At 54.4% G+C, this 25,625-nt stretch overlaps 1 protein-coding gene across 5 annotated transcripts; it reads left to right on the top strand.

The window, feature by feature from the left end:
• Nucleotides 1–956: 956 nt before the first annotated feature.
• MST1 (macrophage stimulating 1) lies at nt 957–24,108 on the top strand. Of its 5 annotated transcripts, none has more exons than XM_075006032.1 (16): nt 957–1,208; nt 2,476–2,590; nt 6,903–7,039; nt 7,827–7,947; nt 8,526–8,617; nt 9,105–9,267; nt 10,039–10,169; nt 14,604–14,706; nt 15,568–15,704; nt 16,479–16,511; nt 16,769–16,880; nt 17,922–17,999; nt 19,145–19,291; nt 22,334–22,440; nt 22,803–22,942; nt 23,718–24,108. In XM_075006032.1, exons 2-16 carry the CDS (start codon nt 2,481–2,483, stop codon nt 23,877–23,879), a joined length of 1,773 nt encoding a protein of 590 aa, XP_074862133.1. In that variant the 5' UTR covers nt 957–1,208; nt 2,476–2,480; the 3' UTR covers nt 23,880–24,108. The 5 variants fall into 5 exon arrangements, with proteins under 5 accessions (XP_074862133.1, XP_074862131.1, XP_074862135.1 ...); XM_075006030.1 differs by having other exon boundaries at nt 8,526–8,644; nt 9,102–9,267; XM_075006034.1 differs by having other exon boundaries at nt 8,526–8,644; nt 9,059–9,267.
• The last annotated feature ends 1,517 nt before the right edge of the window (nt 24,109–25,625 follow it).

The following is a 25,625-nucleotide window of genomic DNA, read 5'->3' as shown; positions in this document are numbered from 1 at the left end:
TTTGCTCCTTTTGCAGCCCCAAGACTGGAGAAGCTCTCTCCTCTCCCCCTTGACCCCACTGGGGAGTAAGAGCTCCCACAGCCCTGAGGCTGTGGCTGGGAGCCAGAGTTTCTCCAGTCCCAGGGTTGCAGGTAGTGTCTGGGCACTGGGGCTTCTCCTACCACCTGGTGCTTCTGTTGGGCACTGTGGGGGAGGGCATGAAGGCTTCCCTCATGCCACCTGGTGCACCTGCCTGGGAGCAGTGTTGGGGTGTGGCACTTTCAGAGTTCAGAGATGCACCTTAGGGTACGTCTCCACTACAGGGAGATCGACCCTGCCACAGTCGCTTTTTGCAGTTCGATTTCGTGTGCCTACCAGGTGCCTTCTTGTACATGCGGTGTGCTCAGGAAATCTCCGCCCCCCCGGCAGAGGGGAATCATTCAGACCCCACTGACATGTACAGAACATGACAAATATGCCCCACGATGTCACAGGTGCCTAGAGACAACACAGTCCTGAGTACCAGGGCTGGCCCAGTAAAACTGGAACATACGGTCATCTGAAGTGCTGGGTCTTAGAGCAGAGCTCGGGGGTAAAAAGTGAGACGAGCTGTGGGTGGGCAGGGGAGGTGCTGAGGTGGGTGAGGAGCTGGAGTCAGGATGGAGATGGGGGCGGAGAACGGGGAGTGGAGGAGCCTGGGCTTAGAGCCAAGGCAGAAGAGAAGCTGGGGGGGGGTCAGTATTGGGGTGGCGGAGGAGCCGGTGACCAGAGCTAAGGAAGGGGGCGGGCGGGGCCTGGCTGCCGGAGGAGCCAGAGGAGGAGCCAGGGCAGGGCAGGGGAGGAGCCAGAGGAGCAGTGGGGGAGGAGCCTGGCTGGGGGCAGAGCCAGAGGAGGAGCCTGGCTGGGGGCGGAGGACACTGTCACATGCTCTGAACTTCAGCCCCTCCCAGCTGCACTGGGTGGAGCTGGCCGGGGTGGCTCCGGCTGGGTGCTGGAGGGTCCTGGAGCTGCAGCTGTGGCCGTGGCCGTGGCCGTGGCCAAGCCCTTTGGGATGAGGCGGGCTCTGCTGGGGTTCGGGACGTGTGGGCCAGTCTGAGACTCTTGTTTGCTCGTCAGGGCCTTTCATTACAACCACCAGCGTCGCGGCTGCCAGCTGCTGCCATGGACCCAGCACTCGGCGCACACCCACGTGCAGAGGAACGTCCACGTTGACCTCTATCAGAAGAAAGGCAGGCTGGGGCGGGGCAGGGCGAGAGTGGGACAGAGGTGGGCCGGGGGAGGGTGTATGGCAGGAGGTGGGGGCCATGGGCGTGAGGACAGGCAGGAGGTCAGGAATGAGGCCAAGGGCAGAGGATAGGGAAAGGCTGTAGGGAAGGGGAAGCAGGGGTGAGCGCAGGGTTGGATTCTGGGTGAGGGGCAGGGGGCAGGGGGCAGGCGCGGGGTCTGGATGAGGGGCAGGCGCGGGGTCTGGATGAGGGGCAGGTGTGGGGTCTGGATGAGGGGCAGGGGGCAGGCGCGGGGTCTGGGTGAGGGGCAGGGGAAGCAGGGGGCAGGCGCGGGGTCTGGGTGAGGGGCAGGGGAAGCAGGGGGCAGGCGCGGGGTCTGGGTGAGGGGCAGGGGAAGCAGGGGGTGATGGAAGTGTCAGAGGCTCTTTGGCCAGTTTGACCTTTGTCCCATCAAGTCTAACTCCAGGGTCCTGCTGTGGGCTCTGGCAAAGCAGGTGCTTCCCAGGGTGAGCTGCTCTCCAGCTGGCTGTGCCCTGGAGACTGACACGCCTGTGTCCATCTGCCGGGGTGTGTTGTGTGTCTGGCTGCAGAGCCAGACCAGGTGAGGGCAGCTCCAGCCTGGCAGAGGGTGTGCATTGGGAGAAGGGAAGCCTGGTGAGAGGACGGAGGCATTTCTGGGGCAGGTGCTCTGTGGCATGGCTGTCTGTTGTCTGACAGCAAGCCCAGCTATGCTCACAGCGGCTTGGCTGTGAGTGTTCCCTCTAAATTTTTTCAGACATGGGTGTAATAAATTCTGTGCGTGCCAGGGCCTGTGCAGATGTGTACCACTGATAGAAACATAGACTGCCAGCTGCGGGTGGCTGTAGGCGCTCTGCTAATCATTTGGATGGCTCCTGAGTGGTGGCCCAAGCACCCAGTCATCGACTCCTGCTGCCCTCTGCCTTCCCTAGAGCAATGACCCCCTGGAGCATCACAGTAGCTGGCTCTGTGCTCCCCAAGTGCTTGCTTGCTGCTCTCAAGTACCAGTGCTCCAGTGCCTGTCTCTGTGTGCAGAGCACCTGAGTCCAAGCTCCAGGAGGGCCACCCAGGCTGTCACAGCTCTCTAGCTCCCCAGCACGCTCATTATGGGGCTGATAGCTGCCTACTCCCCACTGCTGCCTGGAGCTGCATTGGGCTACAGGAGCCACTCTTAGGGCTGTCTGCTCTTCCTGTCGAGGCTCTCCACTAGGCATCCCTCCCTGGGCTGATGGGGGCACCTTCTCATCCACAGATTACATGCGGAATTGCATTATTGGAGATGGGAAGAGCTACCGGGGCATGCAGTCCACAACAGAGAAGGGGAAGATATGCCAGGAGTGGAGGCTGAAGTTTCCCCATGATCACAGGTGACGGCGGTGCAGATGCTATGCTGGGGCTGAGGTGGGGCTCTCCTTTGATGGGCAGGGCTGGGCCGCCTGCAGGGACCATTGGCATGGGTAGCAGGAATTGGAGACCAGGGAGGCTAAGTCTCCCTTAAGGCATTTTGTCCTCTCCCCTACACTTCCCCTTCTTCCCTGAAATTGGCAGGGGCTCAGTGCCAGCCAGTGGCCTGGAGCGTGGGGCAGCTGGTGCCAACCCAGGGGTCAGGCTAGTCTGTGCAGCAGGCTGGGGGCAGGGCCTCAAGTGGAAGGGGCCTAGTCTCCTCAAAGTAGGCTTCACCTGCTACCCATGCAAACTGGGGACCCAGCCCCTGTCCACAGCATGATCCTCCTCTCACTGGGCTTACAGTTTGAGAAGCCAGATTAAATGTCCCCAGTGTCCCACCCTGTACTTCCAGAGGGAGTGATCATTGCCTGGACCTGGCATGTCCCACAGAGTCTGTCTTCATGGGAGATGATGAAAAAGAATGACTATTTAAGCTATGATGGTCTGTTCTGCTTGTAACTAGAGTCACTTCACTCCTGTCAGGGTCTGGGAGTATATCAGCATGTTAGACTTGAGCCAGTGTCATAAAACCAGTCCCCTTCGTTTCGTTTCCCCATATTTCCTGGCATTCCTCTCTTAACTAACTTTAATTTGATTTTTATACTCCGGTTCACTGTCAGCAATCTCTAAGCTGGCTTGTTTGCCACTTCGCCAACACATTACCCCCACTATTACAGGCCCTGGGACTTGGGCTCTGACTGAGATTACATCCTGCTGCATCAGTCCTGTGTGTATCATTTTTGCTATGGTGATTAACCATTTCATTGCCAGAAGTCTTGATGAGGAGTCAGGCAGGATGCCCATGGCAGTGAGGCACACATCTCTGATCTAATTTAAGGCCAGCCTTGTCCCTGCCAGCTCAGCCACCAATGCTGTGGCACAATCTGTTAGCTATCCAGCTTTCTTGATCCTATGTGAAGGAATTAGGAGGAGCATTTCCAGTAGATATATAAAGTTGTTATTCCCCTCCATTCATCACTGGTGAGGCCACATTTGGAGTATTGCATCCAGTTCTGGGCCCCCCAGTACAGAAAGGATGTGGCTGTATTAGAGAGGGTTAAACAGGGCAATGAAAATAATTAGGGGGCTCGAGCACATGACTTACAAGGCGAGGCTGAGGGATTTGAGCTTATTTAGTTAGCAGAAGAGAAGAGTGAGGGGCAATTTGATAGCAGCCATCAACTTTCTGAAGGGTGGCTCTAAAGAGGATGGAGAGAAGCTGCTCTCAGTAGTGAGGGATGGCAGAACAAGGAGCAATGGTCTCAAGTTGCAGTGGGGGAGGTCTAGGTTGGGTGGTATTAGGAAAAACTCTTTCCCCAGGAGGGTGGTGAAGCACTGGAATGCGTTACCTAGAGAGATGACAGAATCTCCATCAGTGAAGGTTTTTAAGTCCCAGCTTGAGAAAATCCTGGCTGGGATGACTTAGTGGGGGTTGATCCTACTTGAAGCAGGGGGCTGGACTCAATGACCTCTTGAGGCCCCTTCCAGCCCCAGGATTCTATTGTTCTACAAACCTGGTGCTCTGCCTACACTTCCTGTTTGCCCACCTTTGGAGCTGGGAGTGTGCACTGATATTGGTGTTCCTTCTTTTCATAACATACCATTTTATTGTACCTTGCAAATATAACCCCCCTCTGCTCCTTATTTCATTACCCAAGTCCCTGGCTATTCCAGGAGGCATCGGATGCTCTGTAATACATTTCCCCAAAGTTATAGATTTTAACCTCCTTACAAATTTTCTTCACAAAGATCGGTTGTTCACATTTTTACTTTCCTTACATTAAACATTTTGTAGCACTTTAAAGACTAACAAACTAATTTATTAGGCGATCACCTAATTATTTTGTTAGCCTCTAAAGTGCTATGTGACTGCCAGTTTTTGTTAGAATACAGACTAACATGGCAACCTCTCTGTTATGATGAAGCATTTTGAAATTTTACCCTACACATCAACCACTTAATTCCCAACATCCATCATATGCATTTCTGTCTTTACTCTTCCCAATGACATAAGCTGGAAAAGTTAATCCTAAAAGCTTCATTCTTAAAGTCGCAGGCTTTGTGCCCACAGGTCCCTGCAATAACCTGAGAGATGTTGTGATGAAAGCACCCCCATCCAACTTGTGACATGTGAGCTTGGACTGAGTTAAGGATTTTTGATGCTGAACTGAAAGCCTGGCTTCCAGGTTCAGTTACTGGCCATGTACAACACTGTCACTGCTCTCTTAGCTGTGTCCCCGGAAATTCTAGAAATGCTTTTCCACAGGCTGAGCCTTGAAAATTTTCAGTAACGTCCTTCCACCTCAGCCTGCTGTCAAACTTAACACCGACAGTTTAAAGCTTGTAATTACACTTGTTTGCTGCTCATATAGATACAATGAATCATATTTTTAAATTTTCCTTTAGGTGAATATCATTCCCTCTGATAATTTAAAGCCCCATGTTTCTCCCCTTGCACCAACCACTTAAACCTCTGAGCCTCCTTTAAGGAGGTCTTCTGCTTGGAGCATGTGCTGCAGCTGCTGAGGGGCAGGGCCAACAGCTCCTTTAGCCATAGGGTGGATCTGTGAATCCCCTCAAATGTCCTTTGCCTGCACTCCCTCTACTGTCTGCTCAAAGATGGCCTGTTTCTGTGCCTGCACAACCATCCTGTAGCTCATGTCTTCTCCAGGAAGGGGCCCATCTCGTGCATGGAGCCGGTATGGCCAGCTGGGCAGATGCACACAATGAGGGTGAGTTGCCAGGTGTGCTCGCCAAGGTGGGCAGGCAGGAGAACATGGGTTTTCAAGGGCAAAGGTCCCTGGGCTGCGGAGTGATGGGAATGGGGCACTGTGGCTCAGCTGATGGATACTGCTTGGGATGACACAACTCCTTCAGGATCGCGCTTGGCCTGTGTTGAACCCAGGTAGGTCCTGTGGCTCCACGCCGTGATGGATTCTCATCTCTGGCTTGCAGTCTGGAAGCCATTGGAACTGCCACGGTCCAGGTTCCCTTTCATCTCACGTGCATGAATGTGTACCACCGGAAGAAACAAAACCAGCTGTGGGCCCTCTGCTCATCAGCTGGGTGCCACTGGGATTTCCTGTGCAGCTGCACAAGCGCCCAGCTACGGGGAGCACTGCCTGTGCCCCTGACAATTCAGCTGGACTGGCCTCTTGCATGGCATGGATGAGGATTCCAGTCAGCCTCTCCAGGCCCTGTTACTACCCAACACAACAGCAGGTGACACCACACACCCAGCTGAGTCCCCTGAGTGCATTAGCTAATCTGCTCATGAGCAAACTGGGGTGAGGCACCAGCTCCCCTCTTCCCAGCTCGCCAGCCTTGCACTCCTACTGGAGTATAAACCCAGCATTAGACTGTCTCACAGTGGGGTGTATGTGGTGCAAGCTCATTATGTTAGCTGGTCCCCTGTCAGTGTGGTGAGATACACAACAGGCCTGACTTGACCAAGCTGAGCTTGTCCCCTACACTTCACTCAACTACACGAGTTCAGATAAAACATAAAACAAGTTTATTCACTTCAGACAGATAGATGTTAAGTGATTTTTCATGGTAGCAAACAGATCCAAGCAGGTAGGGGTTGAGTGAGCAGTAGCCCAACCTGACGTGCAGATTCTGGGTTCTCCACCCCATTCCTAGTCCTTTGTCTTCCAGAGGTTCTTTCTGGTGTTGAGTTGTGGGGGAGTGAAGACAAACCATAACACTTCATATAAACAATGAGGACCCCCGTGGCACCTTAAAGAATAACAGATTTATCTGGGTATAAGCTTTCCTGAGTAAAACCCACTTCACCAGATGCACTGGAGCTACACACATAGCAAAACTGTGTAACATCACATACAATGCCAGCACTCGCAGTCCAGTGAGGTATTTGTGTTCACCAGCTGAAGACTTCACATGGTGGCACACAAGGCACGTTGTGCAAAGCAGGGTGAATATGGGGGTGCCCAAGGGTTGTGTTTGTGGCACAGAATGGCAAACGCAGTGTTCTGGGCGGTACTTGTACTGGGCAGCATAAAGGGGTGCTTACGTCTGCTGGAGGCATGTGCGAGTGCAGACGCATGCACAACCAAGTGTGTGCCAGCCCACCTGCATTGCAGTATGTTTGTTGTGCAGCCCTGACTGGGAGCTGAGTGCCCCTCCTCTGGGATGGACAGCGCTCAGCCCTAGCTGGCCCAGGGACAGGCATGGAACCTGTCCCAGCTCCTGGCACTCTTGGGGTCCCACTAGGTTCTCTCCCTCCCTGTGGAATGGCCTCGAGGCGAACTACTGCCGGAACCCAGACAGGGATGAGCGGGGGCCCTGGTGCTACACCACTGACCCGGCCATCCGGCACCAGAGCTGTGGCATCAAGAAGTGTGAAGATGGTGAGCGAACCCCTTCACCAAGCACGAGTGCTGCCTTGCGTTTTCCCTGGGTGTGCTCAACCCCCACTTTGCCCCAATGCCACCTCCACCCCCTTCTCCAAGGCTCTGCCTTTGCTTCAGTTCTTCCTGCCCCCCCAGGCTCCTGCACACCCGCTGCTCTCTGCTGTCCGCTCACAGCTTGTGAGTGGCATTGCTCCCTAGCAGCCATGTGGTGGTGTCTCTGCCCAGTCAGCTGTTGGTCAGTGGTGCCCCCGTCAGCTGATGAGTGAGGGCAGGGAACAGCTGTGGTCGGTGGGTGATAAGCACCTGTCATATTTTTGCTGGCTGGCACACCCACATAGCTGGGATCTATGCCTCCACGCAGAGAGTAGCTACTTCCCAAGCGCAATGGCCGGGTACATCACACTCGGAATCTGCAAGGCTGTATGATGGCCAGATGACTTCCCGCTCCCTGTTGACAGCTGGCACCTGAGAACCAGCCCCCCCACCCAGACAAACCCACCTGTGCACACAGCCCAGACGTGCCCTTTGCCCCTTCCTATGGCCATGCACAGACGTGCTAGATCCAGGTTCTCCTCGCAAACCTCTGCAGGCATGTATCTGCTGGGTCTGCGTTGGGGGGGGCTCTCCTGGGGCTGGAGCTGGAGCTGGCAGGGTTGGGATGCTGTGGATTCTCTGGGTTCGGTGCCAGTGACAGTCATCTTCACAGCTGGCCCAGGCCCTTGGAGCTGCCAGTTTGCTTCTGCCCTGCCTTGTTCCATGCCTGAAGCATGACTCTTTCTTGCAGCCGTGTGCATGTCATGTAATGGGGAAGATTACCGGGGCCTGGTGGACCACACGGAGTCCGGGAGGGAGTGCCAGCGCTGGGACCAGCAGCACCCCCACAAGCACCCCTACCATCCCCACAAGTACCAGCACTGCTTGTCCCCAGTGGGATGTTTTCAGCATGGGATGGGAACAGCCTGGCCTCCATGGGGACTCAGGAGGCAGCAGAGCTGAGTGTAGCAGGGCGGCTCAGCAGCCTGACCAGAGCAGTGTGGTCCCCAGAGTCACTGGTCACTGCCCATGGATCCCTAGGCGCTGCGGACCATGAGCCTGGGAATGAATGTGGACCAGTTGGTGCCTGGCCCTCTGGGACGGGATGGGCACAAGCAGAGACCCTCTCTGCTGCCTGTGCTGAGCGTCCATGCTGGTGGTGGCACCAGCAGAGGGGCACTCTTGGCACCACCCAGCCCCACCACCACATTCAGGCAGGGCTCCAGGCTGAGATTCTGTGGGTAACATGGATCCTGGCCATGCCCACGGCCTAGGGCTGGACATGGGCAGGGCCCAGGCTGGGGTTGCACTGCAAACCCGCTTCCTGGGGGTCTGAGCAAGGGGAGAGCATGTCCCAGAGGCTCTTGGACCAGGAGAAAAGCAGGAGGTGGCTTTGTAAGTATCGCGACTGCCCTCACCTCTCCAACCATCTCCTCCCTGCCTGGCCCAGCTACCCGGAGAAGGACCTGGACGACAATTACTGCCGCAACCCTGACAGCTCTGCGCGCCCCTGGTGCTACACCATGGACCCTGCCCGGGACCGTGAGTTCTGCCGCATCCGCCAGTGCAGTAAGTGCCACGTGCCGATGGGAGAGGCTGGACTGTGCTGCCCACGCTGCCCCGGCAGTGTCATTATTGAGGGTCTGGCTCAGGTCTGGATGGCAGGAGGTTCAGCAGGGCCAGGCTCCCTGGCAGTATCCTGCTCCCACACCTCAGCTGGGTTCTGCAGCCCTGACAGACCTTCCTCTGCTGGCTCTGTGCCCTGCTCCAGCTCAGGGGGTGAGCAGCATCTCCGCTCCTCTCACACCCTGGGGAACACGCTCCAGGCCCTTAGTGAGCCCATGAAATTGAGCTGCTGGCCCGCAGCCCGGAGTGCATGGCAGGGCTGTGCCAGCAAAGGGGTCCACAGTGTGACCAGTCCCCTGTCCAGTGGGCTGGCACCAGGCTGTGAGGTGCAGCTGGCACCACTCCTCCCTGGGGCAGCCCCCTGTGATGCTTGGCTTCTCCTGGTGCCACCCCACAAAAGCAGAGAAAAGCCCACGCCTCACGGGCACCACCACCAGCTGCTTCAAGCAGAAGGGCGAAGGCTACCGAGGCAAGGTGAATGTCACTGCAACGGGGATTCCCTGCCAGCCCTGGGACGCCCAGACCCCCCACCGGCACCATTTCCAGCCTGAGACCTACAAGTGCAAGTAGGTGATGGGAAAAGGGAGAGCTCCTTTGGGGGTCTCTGAGCTGGAGGTTTGAGGATGCATCGGGGGAAGAGTTCACTGCACATGCCTACAGGGGTAGCTGGGTGGTCCTAGAGGAGGTTGCTGCCCTGCTGGGGTCCTGGAGGGGCTAGCGGGGGAATGGTTCACTGGACTCCTGGGGAGCTGTATGGGGAGAAGGCGACAGGGTCCTTTTGGAGGGAAAACTGGGGGAGGGTTGCTGGGACCCAGAGGGGTTCGTGGGGGGATGGTACCTGTGGGAGTGTCAGCTGTGTGAGGCGTCACTGTGGGTCCCTATGGAGAGGTTAGCTGGAGGAGGGGTCACCAGGGATCCCATTTGGGTGTGCAGACGCCCCTCTGGCTGCTGCAGATTGCCCCAGCTGAAGCTGGGCAGCAGGTACTAGCTGTGCAGCTGGGAGTCACAGCATGGGAGCCAGCCAGGAGTGCAAGTGCAGTGTGAGTCCAGGCAGGGCTCACTGGCTACATGATTGCAGGCACTGGGTGTCCAGCACAGGACTGGTCCCAACCTTGTAGGGGGCCTGCCTGCATCTGCCAGAGCCTGATGCTGCAGCTCGGGTGGAGCTGCCTCTGGCATGGGAAGGGTCAACCAGGGCATTGGGAGCCTTGGAAATCCCAGCCCACCCCCCACAGGTGGGCTCTGTGACTGGGCGCAGATCCCAGGATGGGGGGGCAGCTGCTGGATGCCCTGCCCTGGGCCGGGGCGTTCCCTGGCTGAGATGGTATGTTTGCCAGGGACCTGAGGGAGAATTACTGCCGGAACCCTGATGGCTCAGAGGCCCCATGGTGCTTCACCAGTCTCCCTAGCAAGCGCGTCGCCTTCTGCTTCCAGATCAAACGCTGCACTGACGAGGTGGAGGTAGAAGGTGAGGCCTGCTGTGGTGGGGAGAAGATACTGGGCTGCTCTGGGAATCTACAACAGCAACCCAGTCACACAGCCCAGTGCCCAAAGGTGACCTTACAATAACAACCCAGTGCTCTGGGGTGACCCAACAATAACAATCTGGTGCACACGGCCCAGTGCCTGGGGTGACCCTACAATAACAACCCAGTGCAGACGACCCAGTGCACAAGGGTGACCCTACAATGACAGCCCAGTGCCTGGGGTGACCCTACAATAATAACCCAGTGCTCAGGGGTTACCCTACAATACCCATCCAGTGCACACAGCCCAGTGCCCAAGGGTGACCCTACAATAACAGCCCAGTGCTCAGGGATAACCCTACAATAACAATCTAGTGCGCACAGCCCAGTGCCTGGGGTGACCCTACAATAACAACCCAGTGCTGTAGGGATATATTATCGACTGCCTGATCAGGACAGTGATAGTGATGTTGAAATGCTAAGGGAGATTAGAGAGGCTACCAAAATAAAACACTCAATAGTAATGGGAATAGTAACAGAGAGATAGCCGTCACTTATCCCCATATTGACTGGGTACATGTCACATCAGGGCGAGATGCAGAAATAAGATTTCTCAATGCTGTTAATGACTGCTTCCTGGAGCAGCAGGTACAGGAACCCACAAGGGGAGAGGCAATTCTCAATTTAGCACTGAGTGGAGCGCAAGATCTGGTCCACGAGGTCGCTATTACAGGGCTGCTTGGGAATAGTGATCGTAATGTAATAACATTTAATATTCCTGTGGTGGGAAGAACACCTGAGCAGCTGAACACTGGCATTTAATTTCAAAAAGGGGAATTATGCAAAAATGAGGAGGTTAGTTAAACAGAAATTAAAAACCAGAATGACTAGAACAAAAACCCTGCAAGCTGCATGGAAGCTTCTCAAAGACACCATAATAGAGGCCCAACTTAAATGTATACCCCAAATTAAAAAAACATACTAAGAGACCGAAAAAAGAGCCACCATGCGTTAACACCCATGTAAAACAAGCAGTGAGGGACAAAAAGCCATCTTTCAAAAGGTGGAAGGCAAATCCTAGTGAGGTAAATACAAAGGAACATAAACACTACCAAATTAAGTGTAGAAATGTAATAAGGAAAGCCAAAAAAGATTTTGAGGAACAGCTAGCCAAAAGCTCAAAAAGTAATAACAAAATGTTTTTTTAAATACATTAGAAGCAGGAAGCCTCGTAAAAACCTGTTGGTCTCCTAGATGACCCAAATACACAACGAGCAATCAAGGATAATAAAGCCATTGCAGAGAGACTAAATGATTTCTTTGTTTGAGTCTTCACGGCTGAGGATGTTGGGGAGATTCCCAAACCAGCACCTTTTTTTGTAGGAAATGAAACTGAGGAACTGTCCCAGATTGAAGTGTCATTAGGGGAGGTGTTGGAACAAATAGATAAACTTAATGTTAACAAGTCACCGGGAACCAGATGGCATTCATCCTAGGGTTCTGAAAGAACTCATATGGGAAATTGCAGAACTATTACATAAGAACATAAGAACACATAACATAAGAATGGCCATACTGGGTCAGACCAAAGGTCCATCAAGCCCAGCATCCCATCTGCCGACGGTGGCCAATGCCAGGTGCCCCAGAGAAGGAGAACAGAAGACAAGTGATTTATCTCCTGCCATCCATCTCCTGCCCTTGTTATGAAGGCTAGGGCACCATACTTTATCCCTGGCTAATAGCCATTTATGGACCTGACCTGCAAAAATTTATCAAGCTCTTTTTTAAACCCTAATAGAGTCCTGGCCTTCACAGCCTCCTCGGGCAAGGAGTTCCACAGGTTGACTGTGCGCTGTGTGAAGAAAAATTTCCTTTTATTAGTTTTGAACCTACTACCCATCAATTTCATTTGGTGTCCCCTAGTTCTTGTATTATGGGAAAAGGTAAATAATTTTTCTATATTCACTTTCTCCACACCATTCATGATTTTATATACCTCTATCATATCGCCCCTCAATCGCCTCTTTTCCAAACTGAAAAGTCCCAGTCTCTCTAGCCTCTCCCCATATGGGACCCTTTCCAAGCCCCTAATCATCTTAGTCGCCCTTTTCTGAACCTTTTCTAATGCCAATATATCTTTTTTGAGGTGAGGAGACCACATCTGCACGCAGTACTCGAGATGTGGGCGTACCATAGTTTTATATAGGGGAAGTATGATATCTTTTGTCTTATTATCGATCCCTTTTTTAATAATTCCTAACATCCTATTTGCCTTACTAACTGCCGCTGCACACTGCGTGGATGTCTTCAGAGAACTATCCACTATAACTCCAAGATCCCTTTCCTGATCTGTCGTAGCTAAATTTGACCCCATCATGTAGTACGTGTAATTTGGGTTATTTTTTCCAACATGCATTACCTTACACTTACCCACATTAAATTTCATTTGCCATTTTGCTGCCCAATCACTCAGTTTGCTGAGATCTCCTTGTAGTTCTTCACAATCCCTTTTGCTTTTGACTGTCCTGAACAACTTGGTGTCATCTGCAAACTTTGCCACCTCACTGCTTACCTCATTTTCTAGATCATTGATTAACACTGTCCTTTGGAGCAGCTTCTGTACCTAATGACTGGAAGATAGCTACTGTGACACCAATATTTAGAAAGGGCTCTAGAGGTGACCCTGGCAATTACAGACCGTAAGTCTAGTGTCAGTTCCTAGCAAACTAGTTGAAACAAGAGTAAAGAATAAAATTGTCAGGCACGTAGAAGAGCACAAGTTGATGGGCAAAAGTCAGCATGGTTTCTGCAGAGGGAAATTATGTCTTACTGATCAGTTGGAGTTCTTTGAAGGGGTTAACAAACATGCAGACAGGGGAGAGCCAGTGAATGTAGTATGCTTAGATTTCCCGAAAGCCTTTGACAAGGTACTTCGTCAAAGGCTCTTATGTAAATTAAGTTGTCATGGGATAAGAGGGAAGGTCCTTTCATGGACTGAGAACTGGTTAAAAGACAGGAAACAAAGGGTAGGCATAAATGGTAAATTTTCCGATTGGAGGGGGGTAACTAGTGGTGTCCACCAAGGGTCAGTCCTAGGACCAATCCTGTTCAATTTATTCATAAATGATCTGGAGAAAGGGGTAAGCAGTGAGGTGGCAAAGTTTGCAGATGACACTAAACTGTTCAAGATAGTCAAGACAAAGGCACACTGTGAAGAACTTCAAAAAGATCTAATCAAACTGAGTGATTGGGTAACAAAATGGCAAATGAATATTAATGTGGATAAGTGTAAGGTAATGCATATTGGAAAAAATAACCCCTACTTACTTATAATATGATGGGGGCTAATTTAGCTATAACTAATCAGGGAAGAGATCTTGGAGTTACCTTGGAGAGTTCCTTGAAAACATCCATGCGGTGTGCAGAGGCAGGCCAAAAGGCAAATAGGATGTTAGGTATTATTAAAAAAGGGATAGAAAATAAAACAAGGAGTATCTTACTGCTCCTGTGTAAATATATGGTACACCCACATCTTGAATACTGTGTACAGATGTTGTCTCCTCACCTAAAAATATATATATTCTGGCACTGGAAAAGGTTCAGAAAAGGGCAACTAAAATGATTAGGGCTTGGAACAGGTCCCGTATGAGGAGAGGCTAAAAAGGTTGGGACTTCTCAGTTTAGAAAAGAGGAGGCTGAGCGGGAACATGATAGAGGTATATAAAATTATGACAGGCGTGGAGGGGGTGAATAAGGAGAAGTTATTTACTTGTGCCCATAGTACAAGAACTAGAGGACACCAAATGAAATTAAGGGGTAGCAGGTTTAAAACTAATAAAAGAAAGTTCTTCTTCACTCAGTGCACAGTTAACCTGTGGAACTCTTTGCCAGAGGAGACTGTGAAGGCTAGGACTGTAAAAGAAGTTAAGAGAGAGCTAGATAAATTCATGGAGGTTAGGTCCATAAAAGGCTGTTAGCCAAGGGTAGGAATGGTGTTCCTGGCCTCTGATTGATTGTCAGAGGCTGGAGATGGATGGCAGGAGACAAATCGCTTGATCATTGTCTTTGGTCCGCTCCCTCTGGGGCACCTGGCACTGGCCACTGTTGGCAGACGGGATACTGGGCTGGATGGACCTTTGATCTGACCCAGTGTGGCCGTTCTTATGTGCACACAGCCCAATGCCCGGGATAACCCTTCAATAACAGCCCAGTGCTCAGGTGTAACCCTACAATAACAACCCAGTGCACACCGCCCAGTGCTCAGGGATGACCCTGCACTAACAGAACATTATGTGTTACCTCTTGGATGGGCTCTGGGGGTGTGAGAGCAGAGCTGGGTGGGGAGAGCAGGGACAATTTAGTCCCTGAGGGTGTCATGGGGGCCAGGGGAGTATGAATCCCAGGTAATGGCTGTTCTTTCCCTTTCCTCACCCCAGACTGTTATCATGGAAACGGTGAGCTCTACACCGGCAAGGTCAGCAAGACCCGGAAGGGTGTCACTTGCCAGAAGTGGTCAGAGGGGTCTCCCCACACTCCCCAGTGAGTGCAGTGTCTCTCCTCTTCTGGGCACTGGGAGAGCTGCAGGGGCGGCCGGGGGAGACATGGGGGATATCGGGATGAGGGTGAGAAATGTGGGAAGGCTGAAGGGCGGGGATTGGGAGGTGTGGGATGAAGGGCAGGGGCAGAAGAGTGGCTATGGGGTCGGGGGGGTCTGACTGGAGGATGAGGCCTGGAGGGCTGAGAGACTGGGGACATAGAGTGGCTATGGGGCAGCAGGGGGCAGGAGCGTAGCTATGGGGTTGGGGTCCGACTGGAGGGTGAGGCCTGGGGGTGCTGAGAGACAGGGGACATAGAGTGGCTATGGGGCAGGGCCTGATGGGCAGTAGGGGCAAGAGCGTGGCTATGGGGCAGGGCTGACTGGAGGGTGAGGCCTGGGAGGCTGAGAGGCAGAAAACACAGAGTGGCTATGGGGCAGGGCCTGAGGGGCAGCAGGGGGCAGGAGCGAGGCGATGGGGCAGGGATCTGAGGGGCAGGGGACATAGATTGGCTATGGGTCAGGGCTGAGTGGAGGGCAAGGGTTGGGGGGCTGAGGGGCAGGAAAATGGCTATGAGGTGCGGGCTAAGGGGCAAGGGCAGGAGCAGGAGTGTGGCTGTGGGTCAGGGATCTGAGGGGCAGGAGAGAGGCTATGGGGCAGGGCTGACTGGAGGGGATGCAGTGGGTAGAGGCTGAGGGGCAGGGGACATAGGGGGTTATAGTGTTGTGGCTGAAGATGGGGGGCATAGAGTGACTATGGGATGGGGGCTGACTGGAGGGTGTGGACTGAGGGTGGGGGACTGCAGGGCAGCATGTGGTGAAGGAGGGATTGAGGGACGTGGGGCTGATTTCCACATCTTCCCCAGGATCTCTCCTTCCGTGTTGCCCGCCATGCGCTTGGAGCAGAATTATTGCCGTAACCCTGACAATGACAGCCACGGGCCCTGGTGCTACACCATGGACCCCCACACCCAGTTTGATTATTGCGCCATCAAGCCTTGTGGTGGGTGTACGGCAGGCACATGGTGGGCATGGCTCAGCCCCATGGCCACTGCCCCACGCCATGCTCTCTAGGGCCAGGGTCATGCGGCTGAGCTAAGAAAACACACTGAGCTTGTGGCCTGTCTCTGCTTCCCGGTGACCAGTGCCACACACTGTTGAGGGGCAGGGCAACTGCCAGGGACACCTCTCCAAGCCCACAGACCGGGCAGCTCCCACCAAGGGCCTATTCCATGGCTGGGCCCGACCCAACTTCCCAGGATCTGGCACCTGACGCTGATCCTGCTCTGGGCAGGCTTGGGCTCTGGTCTGGCAGAGGGACATGTGGATTGGGAACGCCCATCTTGCTCCCCTAAATTGCCCTGTGGGTTCCAAGTATGCAGGGGTGCCCATGCCAGGCAGCTTGGGGCTTGTGGCCAGGGCAGGGTTGCTCAGGTGGGGGTGTATGGGAGGAGGCGGTGGTGAAGGGGAACAGTTAAGGGTTCAGCCACCCCACCCCACTGCTGCAGGGATGGGCTGCCTCAGTGTCTGTGTGATGCTCTGGCCGTACCCCAGGCATGGTGGCTTGGTGGTGTCCACTGCTCTGGGAACCTGGAAGATTGAAATCAGCAATAAGAGGGGGTGGATCTCTGCCAGGTGCTGGGGGGACCTGAACTTCCTCAGGGAATGAAGCCATGGGGCTGTGCCACTTTCCAGCATGGCCCCCAGCCACGCTCTGGCCAATTCCCAAGCCTGGCACCATCCAGGCTCAGCTCACTGACCCTGACCTTCCCTGCAGGTGACAAGATGCCATCTGTCCTGGAGACAGCAGGTAAACACTGCAGCAAATCTGGGTGCTGGGGCCGGGGGGAGGGGTGTCGCTCAGCCTGGGGAGGAGTACTCAGGAGCAGAGGCCACAGAGCTCCTAAGTGATGTCATCTACCTCTCTGAACTGTGGTGCAAGCCAGGTCCACAGGCTGTCTGCACTCTGGGCTGCTGCCTCTGGCTGGCGGCTGTACGGGGAGCAGCTCTTGAGCCTGCAGCAGGGCTGTCCCCTGTGCACGGCCCTCACCCTCTCTGTGCTTACAGATAACGTAGTCTTTGAGCAGTGCGGTAAGAGAGACGAGCGCCTGCAGCGGAAGGGCCGTATCGTGGGCGGGCGCCCTGGGAACTCTCCCTGGACTGTCAGCATCCGCAACAGGTGAGCAGTGGCCTCAGGGCTGGGACAGGCACAGGGGAAAGGGGCAGCAACCAGCTGGCTCATGGGTCAAGCAGCTGCTGCAACCGTGTGCCACTAGTGTTTGGTTGAGAGCAGAGACTCAGCCAGCAGCTGTTTGAACTTCATTCAGTGAGGCCAGGAGAAGCACTGTGTACCCCTCCCAGAGCAGCTAGCGCCCAGCCCAGGAACCTCTGGGGTAACACTGCTGGCTGGCACTGCCTCAAATAACCTTAGGCCCTGATGCATGGTCCCCTCTAGTTTGCCAGACGCAGGCTGGGGGTTAGCAAGCCACTGACATTGCCACCTGCCCCTGGACCTCACAATGCCACTTGTGCATTGCCTCAGCACCCAGACCCCCCAGGCACTTGGTAGCTGAAATAGCTGGGGCCTGGCACTTGCAGACCAGACAGTGATGGTCACACCTCCTGCCATTGGTTTGCCACAGAACAGAGCCCAGCAGTTCCAATCACAATGAGCTGTGTGGGCCAGTGATCTCTGACTGTGGCCAGTGTCACAGAGGCAGATGCTCCCCATGCACCTCACTGTGCTGTGTCTGCTTGGCTGTGTCCCAGGGGCCCAAGTGCTCGGAGAGGTGTCCAGGCAGTCCCAGTCCGGAATGGACCATTGTGATTATCCAGTCTGACCTCCTGTAGGGCACAGGCCAGAGAAAGTCCCCAAACATTTCCTAGAGCTGGAAAACCACCAACTGTGTGTTAAGAATGGTCAGTGGAGGAGAAGCCCCAAGGATCCATGGTTAATTCTCACCAGTACAAATTTAAGTGGATTTCCAGGCTGACCATGTCTAGCTGGTGCCAGCCCTCCCAGTGGCAGCCTGGAGCCCAGGAGGAAAGAGATGGTCCCTGTGCCGCTATTCTGCATGCTCACTGAGTCACCCCTACACCTTCTTGTGGTACAGCTGCCAGCTCCAGCTGGCAATAAACTAGATTGCCAGACCCCACGAGGCAGGAAGAACAGCCCATGGGCCCTGGCTCTCCGATGCATCGTGTGCTTTCTGTCCTGCAGGGAAGGGGTGCATTTCTGCGGGGGATCCTTGGTGAAAGAGCAATGGGTCATCAGCACACGCCAGTGCTTCTCCTCCTGGTAAGGAGTCAGCTGTGTGCTGGGATCTGCAGAGGGAGGACATGCAGTGTCCTGTACACGGGCCGTGCTGGCTGAGCACATGGTGCTGCAAGAGGGACTGGAGCAGGGGACAGTCTGTGGACCTTTCTGGACCCATTGGACACTGACTGGTCCAGAGACCAGAGGGCTTGTGTCTTTCAGGCACTTAGTGCCAGCATGCCTAGGGCTATGGGTGGGCTCAGTGATGGGCTGGGGAGAAGCACAGGAAGGCAAGATGGGCCCTGTTGACTGGCACCACTGCAGTTGCTGCAGGCATTGTCTGGTGGTGCTGTGGTGCCCAGGTGGACAGCAAGCAAGAGGAGCTTGTTTGTCCCTTCATTGCCTGCCCTCACCTGTGGGCTGCACAGGTGTCTGTACAGCACTGTGCTGTCACCATTGGCCTGGCTTGCTCCCGTGCTGGGTGCCGTGTATCAGCCCCAGTATCAGTCCTGGTTGTGGGACAGAAGGAGGCTGCTGTCATGACAGACACAGGCTGTCTGGGAGCACCTTCCTGGGCTGTGACACCCTACGCCTGTGAGAAAGGATCAGTCCTGGCTCACCTACCCCTAACCTCACCATGGCCAGAAAGGTGGGGCCTCAGAGGAGGACTATGAGACATCCCCTGTCCAGCTAGCATCCCCTCGCCCAATGCTCTGCCCTTCACAGGCTGGGACTGACCTCTGCCCTTCAGCAAGGCCAGGTGTACTGGTCCTGAGGGACCCAGTGGTTTCCCTGCCTGCTGCTCTCTGTGTATCACCTATCTCAGCTGGCATGTTCCCCTCCCATGGCATGCAGCCCTTTGGGGAGGCCAGGGGCTTGCTAGCCTGTGCCTGTGGGGGACTGCTCACAGAACTGATTCACAGCCCTGCTTCTCATGGGGGGTGCAAACAATGGGTAGGGCTGGGATGTGATTCTCCTTGGTCATGCTACATATCCTGAGGCCAGCCAGGGGAGGGGGCTGCATTCACCAAGCAGGCAGTGTGGGGCAGGGCTGGGCAGCTGTGGCCATGCATGCAGGGGCTGGTCTGGCAGGGTACTGGGAGCTTCTGCTGGAGGGAGCTGGGGGCAGACCCAGGGCATTGGGATAGAGGGACACAATGAAGTTTAGCTTGTGCCTCTTTTGGCAGTGATGCTGACCTGTCTGGCTACGAGGTCCAACTTGGGACCCTCTTCAAGGATCCCAGCCCTACTGACCCTGACAAACAGCTCATCCCCATCCGGAAACTGGTCTGCGGGCCCTCCAAGTCTGATCTGGTCCTGCTGAAACTGGCCAGGTGAGGGGGCAGAGGGTGCTGGCTCAGCTGGGCTGGACCTGGTGCCAAGGCATATGCTGGACCACCCTGTCATGCAGCTCTTGCTGTGACAGCCACATGGAGCCCCTTTCTCTCCACCAGGGAGTACAGTCCAGCTGGCTCCAGAGAGTTCCTGGCTTCTCATGGAGATCCCCAGGAGCCAGTGAGGGGCAGCCCGGATCTGCCCTGTCCAGGCATGCTGGGTGGCACAATTGGAAGGATGGTGCAGGAGTTCTAGGCTGGAGGCCAGCCTAGAGGAGGGTGTCAGAGTGTGAAAGGGAGGCAAGTGGGGTTCATAGCTTCAGGTGAAAGCTTTGCAGTGCAGCCTGATCCATGCCAGCCCCTCAGGCCTGTGTTCAGGCATTCTGATTCAGCACCACTTATTTCTGCTGCTGAGTTTACTGGGAAGGAGGCAGCAGGATACCCGAATCTGTCTCTGGCTCCCCCTCTGCCTCCCTAAACCCCATGGGCCAGTGCCAGGGCTCTGTGCATGGTGCATGCACTGGAGTCTGGTTGGTGCCCCCTGGGGAGCAAGAGGCTGGGGGACAGGAAACCTGGACGTCATGGGGGGAATCTCCCAGCTAACACAAATGCTGGGATTGAGGAGCCAGCAACCTCTGGGGCTGGATAGAGCTGAATGGAGAAATTCACATCTCTGCAAGCCTTTGGCCTGGGCTCCCTACATTTCTCCCATTGTGCTCCAGTTACATTTGGAGTCTGCTCCTGATCCACCATAAGGTGGGTGCATAACTGGCTGGATAACTGTTCTCAGAGGCCATGTCTACACTAGCCCCAAACTTCGAAATGGCCACGCAAATGGCCATTTCGAAGTTTACTAATGAAGCGCTGAAATACATATTCAGCGCTTCATTAGCATGTGGGCGGCCGCGGCACTTCGAAATTGATGCGCCTCACCTCCGCGCGGCTCGTCCCGACGGGGCTCCTTTTCATGGAAATAAGGGGACTTCACGGGGCTCCTATATGCTCATGGAAATAAGGGGACTTCAAAGTAGGCGGGGTCCTTTTGAAAAGGAGCCCCTTTGGGACGAGCCGTGCAGCGGTGAGGTGCGTCAATTTCAAAGTGTCGCGGCTGCCGCATGCTAATGAAGCGCTGAATATGTATTTCAGAGCTTCATTAGTAAACTTCGAAATGGCCATTTGCCATAGACATGGCCAGAGAGTAGTTATTAATGGTTCCAAGTAAAGCTGGAAGGACGTAACAAGTGGGGTTCCAAAGGGACGCGTTTTGGGACTGATTCTATTCAATATCGTCATCAACGATTTAGATGTTGGCATAGAGAGTTTGCTTATTGCATTTGCAGATGATACCAAGCTGGGAGGGGTTGCACCTGCTTTGAAGGATAGGCTCATAATTCACAATGATCTGGACAAATTGGAGACACGGTCTTAGGTAAATAGGATGAAGTTTAACAAGAACAAATGCAAAATACTCCACTTAGGATGGAACAATCAGCTTCATACATATAGAATGGAAAGTGACTGTCTAGGAGGGAGTACTGCGGAAAGGGACTTAGGGGTCATAGTGGACTACAAGCTAAATATGAGTCAACAGTGTGATGCTGTTGCAAAAAAGGCAAATGTGATTCTTGGATTCTTTAACAGGAGTGTTGAGCAAGACATGAGAAGTCATTCTTCTACTGTACTCTGTGCTGATTAGGCTTCATGTGGAGTATTGTGTCCAGTACTGGGCACCACATTTCAAGAAAATTGTGGAGAAACTGGAGAAGGTCCAGAGAAGAGCAGTAAGAACAATTAAAGGTCTAGAGAATATGAGCTATGAGGGAAGACCTGAAAGAACTGGGCTTGTTTAGTTTAGAAAAGAGAAGACTTAGGGCTTGTCTACACTACCTCCCTATTTTGAAGGAAGGATGGTAAGTAGGGCATTGGGTGATTATTAATAAAGTGCTGCGGTGCATATGCAGCGCTTCATTAAGCTAATTCTACCCCGCGGCATCTCTGAAGTTTTAAATTTCAAAGTGCTGGCTCACGTGTAGCTGCAGCTCACCTGCCGGTACTTCAAAGGGCCTGGGCAACTTGGAAGTCCCTTTACAAAATTTTGAGGAGTAAATGGACTTTGAAGTTGCCCAGGCACTTCAAAGTACCGGCAGGTTAGCTGCGATTACACACGAGCTGGCACTTTGAAGTTAAAAACTTCGGAGTTGCTGCGTGGGAGAATTAGCTGAATGAAGTGCTGCATATGCAGCACAGCACTTCATTAATAATCTCCTGACACCCTACTTACCATGCTTCCTTCGAAGTAGGGAGGTAGTGTAGACACAGCCTTAGAGGGGACATGATAGAGGTTTTCAAGTACCTCACAGATGGTTACAAGGAGAAGGGAGAAAAATTATTCTCCTTGGCTTCTGAAACTAGGACAAGGAGCAATTATTAATGGACAATCAGGGAGAGTCCAGCAGAGGGCCAGGAAAATTATTAGGGGATTGGGGCACATGACGTGAGGCGAGGCCGAGGGATCTGAGCTTATTTAGTCTGCAGAAGACCAGAGGGAGGATTGACAGCAGCTTTCAACTACCTGAAGGGGAGTTCTAAAGAGGATGGAACCAAACTATTGTCACTGGTGACATAACAGAACAAGGAGCAATGGTCTCAAATTGCATTTGGGGAGGTCTAGGTTGGATATTAGGAAAAACTATTTCCCTAGGAGAAGGTGAAGCACTGGAATGTGTTACCTAGGGAGGTGATGGAATCCCCATCTCTAGAGGTTAAGTCCTGGCTTGACAAAGAGCTGGCTGGGATAATTTAATTGGGGTTGGTTCTGCTTTGCACAGAGGTGGGAGTAGATGACCTCCTGATGTCTCTTCCACTCCTAATTTGCTGATTCTGTGAGGGCCTGTTCCTGCAATGGTTATGGAGAGGGCAGAGCCCTGCTGTACGGTGCTGGACTTGGTTGTCATGGATGCTCTGGAGATGGTATGCAGGGTGGGTAGTGATGGCACTCTTGGGGTTGGCAGGCAGCTGTGTGGCACTGTTCTCTCCTGGCAGGCCAGCAACTCTGAACAAGCGGGTGGCTCTGATCTGTCTCCCACCGGAGCGGTACATTGTGCCCGAGAACACAGTGTGTGAGATCGCCGGATGGGGTGAAACTGCAGGTACAGCTCCAGGCCAGGGAGGGGACAGCTGGTGCTGAGGAGTGGATAACGCCATGGGGCACAAACATCCCAAGAGCTGTTCAGATTCCTCTCCACACTGGGGCCATCTGCAGACACCCCACTTTCTCCAACTTCCTCCTGCCATGCCCCAGCTGGATTCCTGCCCCATGAGGATTCCCTTCTTCCCACACCTCTGCCTCATCCCCTCCATCGCTGCCATGTCAGATCCCGGCCAGGGACCCCCTTGTGCCTGGCCAGCATTCCAGCCAGCCAGCCTGGCCTAAGCCAGTGAGAAGCAACATGGGGTCCCTGTCCTTGGGCACTAGCCACAGGTCCCTCCTGCTGCCCTCTGCCTCCCCCAGGTACCGGCAACAAGACGGTGCTCAATGTGGCCAGGCTGTCTGTGATGAGCAGCAAGGAGTGCAGTGTGGCACTGCGGGGCCGGGTGACAGAGAGTGAGCTGTGCACTGCGCCCCTGCGAGCTAGGGTGGGGGCCTGTGAGGTGAGCTGGGGGGGTTGCCTGGGGAAGGGGAAGGAAGTATTAGGGAGAGGGAGGAGAGTGCTGTGGGGGTATGGAGGGGAACAGTATGGGGGAGAAGAGGGGTGTGATGGAGAGGGAGGGAGGAAGGGGCATGCCATGGGGAAGATGAGTGGGGTGCCTTGAGGGCTGGATGAGATGCTAGGATGGCCAGGTGTCTGGGTTTTATGAGAGTGCCTGTTGAAAAGGGACCCTGGTGGCACCAGTCTGCACCACCGACTGGGCTGTTAAAGTCCTGCCAGCGGTGCAGAGAGGCTCAGGTCCACTCCCTGCCTGCAGTGGCTCTACACAGCTCCTGCGGCAGCAGGTTCTGGCTCTGCAGCTCCCCACATGCCTCCTCCAGTGCACCCCCAGCCAGCCCTTTAACCTGTGTGGTACTCAGTGCAGCACAGAACCACTGCCAGCACTGCCTGCAGGAGAGCCCTGGGAGCACAGCTGGAGTGCACTGTCTGCTGCAGCCGAAAGTCCCAGCCCCAGCCCCAGCCCCAGCCAGCTCCTTTGCACTGGACTGGCAGGCTGCTGTGCCCACCTTCCTTTCCCCTCTGTGGAGGAGGCCATGCAAGGGGAACAAGGGGGCAGGAGATCTGTGAGGGGGCAGGGTGGGACAGGGCAGGATGGGGACACAGTTGTGGAGCCAGGGCTCTGGACCCTGTGCAGTGGTGAGGCACTCGGAGTTCCTGCCCATGCTGAGGGGCCAGCGCAGGATCCAGGGGTCAGCATGTTCTTTTGGCCCCTGCAGGGTGACTTTGGGGGGCCGCTGGCCTGCCTGACCCATGACTGCTGGGTGCTGGAGGGTGTCATCACCCCAACACGTGTGTGCGCCCGCACGGACCAGCCAGCCGTCTTCACCCGTGTCTCGCTCTATGTCGACTGGATCCACAAAGTGATGAGGATGCTGTGAGCCAAGGGACTCAGCCCAGGGGCAGCCCCAGCAAGCTCTGTGCTACCCCCTTCTCCACGGCTGGGTCCAGCTTCTGTTGCATCTTCAGGCAGGGCTCTGAGTCCAGACTGTCCCATGTGTGAAGACCAGGCCAGGTCTGCCCATCCCTGGGCTGTTGGCACTGGCCCCACGGCAGGGGGTGGCTGCTTGTTACTGTATTGGTTGACTGCAATAAACATGGGCAAGGTGAGGCCGTGGCTGTCTCTGTCATATGGGCTGGGGTGGCTCCCCAGGATGCTGGGGTACAGGCCCAGCTCCAAAGGTTAGTGGGAGCCTGGGCAGGGCCTGGCAGGCTCCAAACCTGACTGGGGAGAATAGAAGCAGCGTTGGCAGAAGAGGGCAGGCTCTGGCTGTGCCCACTCCATGGAGCCTCTCCTCTGAGATCAGCAGTGGGGGAGACTCCAGAGTTCTCTGCGACCCACCGAAGCCCAGTCCCTGGCCTGGCCCTGTCTTTCTGCATGCGCAGGGCCTTGTATACTACAGCACCCCCTTGTATACTGCAGCTGTGTCGGAGGTGGGATGGGGAAGAAAGGGCCTTGTGTGGTTGGAGGTGGGATAAGAAGAGGTACCTTGGGTGCGGGGAAGGCAGCATGTAGCCCCTGAGGCCCTAGTGTGGATAAGGAAGCACATGGCTCCTGGGGCCACAGTGCAGGGCACGGAAGCTGCATCCCATTTCTAGGTTTGCCAATAGAACAGGAGCTGTGACACCTATGCCCGGGGGCTGGGCAGGGGGCTCTGGGCTGCGTCTGCCTGCAGGGAGGCCGGGGCTGGGTTATGGTGCGCATGTAGAAGAAGGGCAGGGGCTGGCTCTGGAGCTGGGAGGGCAGTCACGCATCTGGCTAAGTCACAGCGAAATAGGTGAGGTGTGTGGCAGGGGAGCCAGGTGCCCCTTCTGCCCATCTACCCAGCCACCTTCTTGCCTAGCTCTTTTACTCCACTCAGTGTGCTGGGGTGCTGTCTGGGACACTTTTTGGGGTACCCCATGTATCAGGGTGAATCCCCCTCTGCCCGTGGCAGGAAGGAGCACACTCCCCCTGCCTGCAAAGGGGGACATCTGGCCACTGGCAGACAGGCACACCACCTTGGCTCCACAAATCTTGCTCTTTTCCTGGGGCAGGGAGTGAAGAGCCTAGCATTGGGTGGTGGTGTACAGGGAAGAACAGGGCTAGTTTGGCTAACCCTAACCTAACCTCAGCCCTAAACCCATCTTAACCCTAACCCTCACCCTCACCCCAAACCTAGAAGCCTAATTCTTCTCCAAACCCCATCTCTCCTAGCTCTCTAACCATGAAAACTATAACACTTTCCTCTAAAACTAAAACTGAAAACTACAAGATCTCTACCAAATATTCATTAATGTGAATTACCCACCAGGAGAAATAAAAAAACAAATTGACAGGGCCAGACAAATACCCAGAGACCAGCTACTCCAAATAGGCCCCCAAAAGCCAATAACAGAACACCACTGGTTATTACCTACAGCCCCCAACTCAAACCACTGCAGTGCATTATGAAAGACCTACAACCTATCCTTAATCAGGATGCCACACTCAAGAAGGTCCTAGGTGACAGGCCTGTTCTCTCCTACAGAAAACCTCCCAACCTTTTGAGGATTTTTCACCAACAGCCACAGTCTATACCACAGGAATACCAGTCCTGGGACTTTTCCTTGCAACAAGGCCCGTTGCCAACTTTTTCCACATATCT

The sequence above is a fragment of the Carettochelys insculpta genome, chromosome 11 (assembly GCF_033958435.1).
Source record: "Carettochelys insculpta isolate YL-2023 chromosome 11, ASM3395843v1, whole genome shotgun sequence".
Lineage (NCBI taxonomy): Eukaryota > Metazoa > Chordata > Testudines > Carettochelyidae > Carettochelys > Carettochelys insculpta.
This window is presented reverse-complemented; position numbering and strand designations above follow the sequence as displayed.